Here is a 5027-nt window from a genome sequence, read left to right on the forward strand (position 1 = left end):
ATGTGAACTCTGGAGTAAGAGTAAGATGGATTCACAGCCAGCTCTACTACTTACTAGTTTTGCATTCTTGGCTAAGTTATTTAACATTCCTGTGTCTCTGTTTCCCCACCTGTAAAATAGGAATTAGAATAGCGCCCTTTTCATATGGTTGTTGAACCAGACTATGTAAGGAGTCTCTCATGATTCCTTCCCCAGTCAGCAAATAATGCAGGTGTCCCAAAAAACCCTCCCTCCCCCTCCCTCAGTGATCAGGGTATCACTCAGAAGACCGAGGAGGTAGTTTTTCCTTCCACACTCTATAGCTAGAGGCAGACAGATGATCTGTGTATAGTTTTTGTGAAACAGAGGCAATTACCCTCACCAAATGATCCTGTTGTTTGATTTGTAGTTTGACTCTGGAGTCAAAGGTGGGAGGGTTCATACTTCATTCTTGCTTACAGACAGTGAAGATGCCCTGGGGGCCCATTTCTACGTATTGTTATGAATGTTCTCTTTTTGCCCTGCGTTCCCAGATGTCTTTCTGTTTCTCATACACAGGCATAATGCTAGTTGCTCTGATTCCTTAAATCATTAATAACAAGACAATCATGACCTGAGTCAATTCTATTCTTTCCACAGTATTAGAGTATTCGTTTAGAATAATGATTTCTCTGCATCCACAGTGATTCCCTCCATGGACGTGAAACTGGAAATATAACTTATTGCAGAGTGAAGCAGCACATATGTGGTTTACGGCCCAGGCTCTGACACTGCATGAATTGGTTTAAATCCTGGTTGTACCTCTTTTAGCTATCTAAACTTGAGCAAGTTACCCAAGCCCCATGAACCTCAGTTTCCTCACCTGAAGAATACGAACAGGCCTGGCTGGCTGGGGACCTGGAAGTTGGACTGGCCTTGGCCTGGGTAGGATGGCAGAGGTGACAGACCTCTGTGGCCCCGGTGACGATGGCAGTGTTTCATGATGAGGTGGAGATCCAGGACTTCCAATATGTAAAGAACTCAGAGATGTACTTCTACCCCTGCCCATGCGGGAATAAATTCTGCATCACCCAGGAAGATTTGGCAAATGGGGAAGCATGGCAACATGATCTAGCTTCTCTCTCATTATAAAAGTGATTTTTGACAAAGGTCAGTTTACTTGTAGAGAGACAGTCCCAGCCTCTTCCACCAATAATGAGCTAGTTAAATGCTAAAGAAGACTTCAGGACTCCAAAGCCTGAACATTGGGGAATGAGCCAAGCTGGAAAAATCTAATTCAATCACTGTCTTCTTCCTGGGGATAATTTTTTTTTTTTTAATTTGCTGCACCATGTGGCTTTCAGGATCTTAGTTCCCCAACCAGGGATCAAATCCATGCCCCCTGCAATGGAAGCACAAGAGTCCTAACTGTTGCGGGAACGGGGACCCCTTCCAGGGCCTAAAAGGGGGTCTTTTGTCTAACACTCAGAAATGAATTGTCTGAGGAGACACAGGTGCTGACAAATCAAGATACTTTATTGGGAAGGGCCATCCAGGTGGAGAGCAGGAGGGTAAAGGAACCCAGGAGAACTGCTCTGCCTCGGGGCTCACAGTCTCGGGTTTTATGTTAATGGGGTTAGTTTTCAGGTTGTCTTTCACCAGTCATTCTGACTCAGAGTCCTTCCTGGTGGCGCATGCTTTGCTCAGTCAAGATGGCTGCCAGCGAGGAGGATTCTGGGAGGTGGTGGGACACGTGGTGTCTCCTTTTGACCTCTCCTGAACTCTTAGGGTTAGTGATGGCTTGTTAGTTCAGTGTTCCTTACCAGGACCTCCTATCGTAAAATAACTCACATAAATGGTGACTATGGTGCCTGGCCAGGGTGAGGAGTTTCAGTCAGTGGGCTTCCCCTAACATAATCACTGGACCATCAGGAAATTCCCAACAGTCATTCTGTAGCTTGCTGTTTGTTAAAGTGTGGTTTCTTAAAACTGGCTGCTGAATTCATCTCCAGTTGAAAAAGCAAGTCCACCACATACCTGAATTTTGTGCCTAGAACTTTGAGTTGGACGTTTTCTTAATTTTCCATCTGAACATAAAAGAAGATAATTTCAAATCAGTGCTATCTTTCTTTCCTTCAGTTTTGTTATTTATATGAAAGTGAAAGTGAAGTTGCTCAGTCGTGTCTGACTCTTTGTGATCCCATGGACTGTAGCCTACCAGGTTCCTCCATCCATGGAATTTTCCAGGCAAGAGTACTGAAGTGGGTTGCCATTCCCTTCTCCAGGGGATCTTCCCGACCCAGGGATCAAACCCAGGTCTCCCGCATTGCAGGCAGACGTTTTACCGTCTGAGCTCTCAGGGAAGCCCTTGTTATTTATATACTATACACCTAATTGCTTCATTATCTGACAAAAGCATCATCTACCTCAAGTCATTAGGATTCTTTTTTTTTTTTAATATTTATTTATTTGGCTGCATTGGGTCTTAGTTGCAATACAAGGGATTTTTTTTTTTTTTTTTTTACAGTGCACAGACTTCCTAGTTGTGCTGTGAGGGCTCTGAAGTACGGGGGCTCGGTATTTACAAGATGCAGGCTTCCTTGCTCTGAGGCATGTGGGATCTTATTTCCCCAACCAGGGATCAAACCTGCATCTCCTGCATTGCAAGGCGGATTCTTAACCACTGAACCACCAGGGAAGTCCCAGGATTCTTTAAATTTTTTTTTAAAGGAGATTAAAACAAAAAGAATGGGGATAATAGTAGTATGTATATCATGAAGGAGTTATTTGGATTTAAAAAGTTACTGTAAGTAAAGCACTTTGTACTTGGCAAACTTTTGATAAACATTGGTTATTATTCACTTCTGTGTAATAAATGAATGGTAAATATTGCCCCTTTGTAAATATTTTATAGACCTACAGATCATTTTTATGCAAATAGTCTCTACATGTTTCTCCCTAGACCTAGCATCTCTCCTGAACCCCAGATAAATGTCCTCAGTTGATCACTACATATTTTCTCTCTTGCATTGCTCTCCATCAGATTCGTCATTACATTAAACTCATCTTCCTCTAGCTGACTCCCTCTGGTCTTCCCTATTTCTGTTAATATCATTATTGTCACAGTTTCTTAGGTGTAATAATTTTGTCACCCATAACTATAAAAAAAAAACCAACAGCTGACATTTATTATTTATTATGTGCCAGACAGTGTGTTAAATTTTTATTGAATTACTTTATATAATCCTCAGAACAGTCTTATGATGATTTATCAAATATAGAAATTGAGGGTTAGTGATACTGGATAACTTCTGCAAGTTTATATAATTAATAAGTGACTGAGTCAAGAATCACTCCGACAGGACTTCCCTGGTGGTCTAATAGTTAAGAATCTGCCTTCCAATGCAGGGTTCAATCTTTGGTTGAGGAACTAAGATCCCACATGCTACAGAGCAACTAAGTCTGCCTACCATAATTAGAGAAGTTCATGCCACAACGATATCCCCGCCCAGCCAAAATAAAAAAAAAAATCTCACATCTTTTAAAAACAGAGCCATGCTCTTTAGCACTATCATCAGTGTTAAACAGGTCCTCTCTCTCTTTTTCAGTTATATCTGATCAATTCCTGTCAGTTTATCCTAGAAATTCTGTTATAAACATTCCTTTTACCACTTTAATCCTTATACCTTGATTATTGATGATGTCAGCATTCTAATAATGAGTTTCTTTTCTTCCAGCTTCTTGCTCTGCCAAATTTTAGCTAGATTCTTTACTGTCTAAAAGATAGCCCTTCCTACATACCAGGGTAATTTTGAATCATCTTTTCTGATCTACTTGTATCCCTGTAAAGTGAATGAATGACACTGAAACCATCCATCTCAGATTGGGACTTGAAACCACAGTCTTTTAATTAGAATCACTCACCTGATGTCTGGACTTACTGAGGCTCAGGTTCTTTGCGTCTCAGCACAAAAGGAATTCAGCAAGAGGCTAAGTGATAGGCAAGAGGTAGATTTATTAATATAGGACACTCGGGAGAGATGTAAGCAGGCAGGTGAGGGGGCTCTGCCCTCTAGATTAAGTGGGCTACATTTTTATAATCAAAGGAAAGTGAGGAAGGGGGAAAGGCACCTTCTTCCTCATTCTTTGAGTAGATATCAGGCTTATATCACTAGCTCCTCCTTTTGTATCTGACGGAGTTTCTGACCCTACGGGGTCAAACTAGGACTGTCACAGCACCTATTCAAATCAGCAGAAGGGTGGTAATATTTTTCTTTCACTTAATGATCTGAGGTATATCTTGTGCTTTATAGTTAAGTAAGCCTGCTTCATTCCACAAAATTCCCATAGCTTTCTTGAGCAATCATTAACTTACAGTGGTCTCCCAAATTTCCCTAGGTTTCCCTCTCTATCTATAATCTTCTACTGGGACTTCTACAACTACCTGTGTAACTATCCCATTCTATCCCTATCACCCTTGATAGTTTGTTTTTTTTTTTTTAGTTATAGGATATTAAGATATTTCTCATGTTACTGTCCTATCCCCAAGTTTCAGTGGGTTTCCATTAATTATAGCCGAAGGACTTAACCTAGCATTTAAAATTTGTCTCTAATCTTGGTGGTTCTATTCGACTGTTCTGTAGCAAATTATGAAGAATGGCTAATCAGTTTCTCAAACGTTTTCTACTTTTCTCTTATACCTTTACTCTTTGCTGCTTTCCTAGTCTCACAGTACCTACAAACTTATCTAGTTACCATCTTCTTTTGGTGTACACAAATCCTACTTCTTCTATAAAATCTTTACTCTATCAAAGCAGTCTAGTGACCCCTCTTTCTCCCTTCACAGTAGTTGATATCGTTAGTACAATTCACTAAACATTACTGCTATTATTATTTTGGGAGATGAATATATTTGATTGGCAGATTTTATTTTTTTCAAGGAGTGGGTGAAAAGCCAGTGATCTAATGTCTGAGATGGTGAATTCCCATTCTTGGAGGTTTCAAGCAGATGCTGAAACCTGTAGATAGGGTTTCTGGAGAGAGTATTGGTGCATTTGCCAGTTAAGATT

At 40.6% G+C, this 5027-nt stretch overlaps 1 protein-coding gene across 1 annotated transcript; it reads left to right on the forward strand.

Annotated features, from left to right (window-relative positions):
• Positions 1 to 945: 945 nt before the first annotated feature.
• LOC136148950 (diphthamide biosynthesis protein 3-like) lies at positions 946 to 1193 on the forward strand. Its single transcript, XM_065908664.1, has 2 exons — positions 946 to 1055; positions 1130 to 1193. The coding sequence occupies exons 1-2, from the start codon at positions 946 to 948 to the stop codon at positions 1191 to 1193; spliced, it is 174 nt and encodes a 57-aa protein (XP_065764736.1).
• The last annotated feature ends 3834 nt before the right edge of the window (positions 1194 to 5027 follow it).

Source organism: Muntiacus reevesi, chromosome 18, assembly GCF_963930625.1.
Source record: "Muntiacus reevesi chromosome 18, mMunRee1.1, whole genome shotgun sequence".
Lineage (NCBI taxonomy): Eukaryota > Metazoa > Chordata > Mammalia > Artiodactyla > Cervidae > Muntiacus > Muntiacus reevesi.

Excerpts from the sequence above, each read along its gene's own strand:
- LOC136148950 (XM_065908664.1), top strand. The coding sequence starts at position 946 with ATGGCAGTGTTTCATGATGAGGTGGAGATCCAGGACTTCCAATATGTA. Across the intron at positions 1,056-1,129 it reads AAATTCTGCATCACCCAGGA|TCAGTTTACTTGTAGAGAGA; the intron begins AGATTTGGCAAA and ends TTTTGACAAAGG.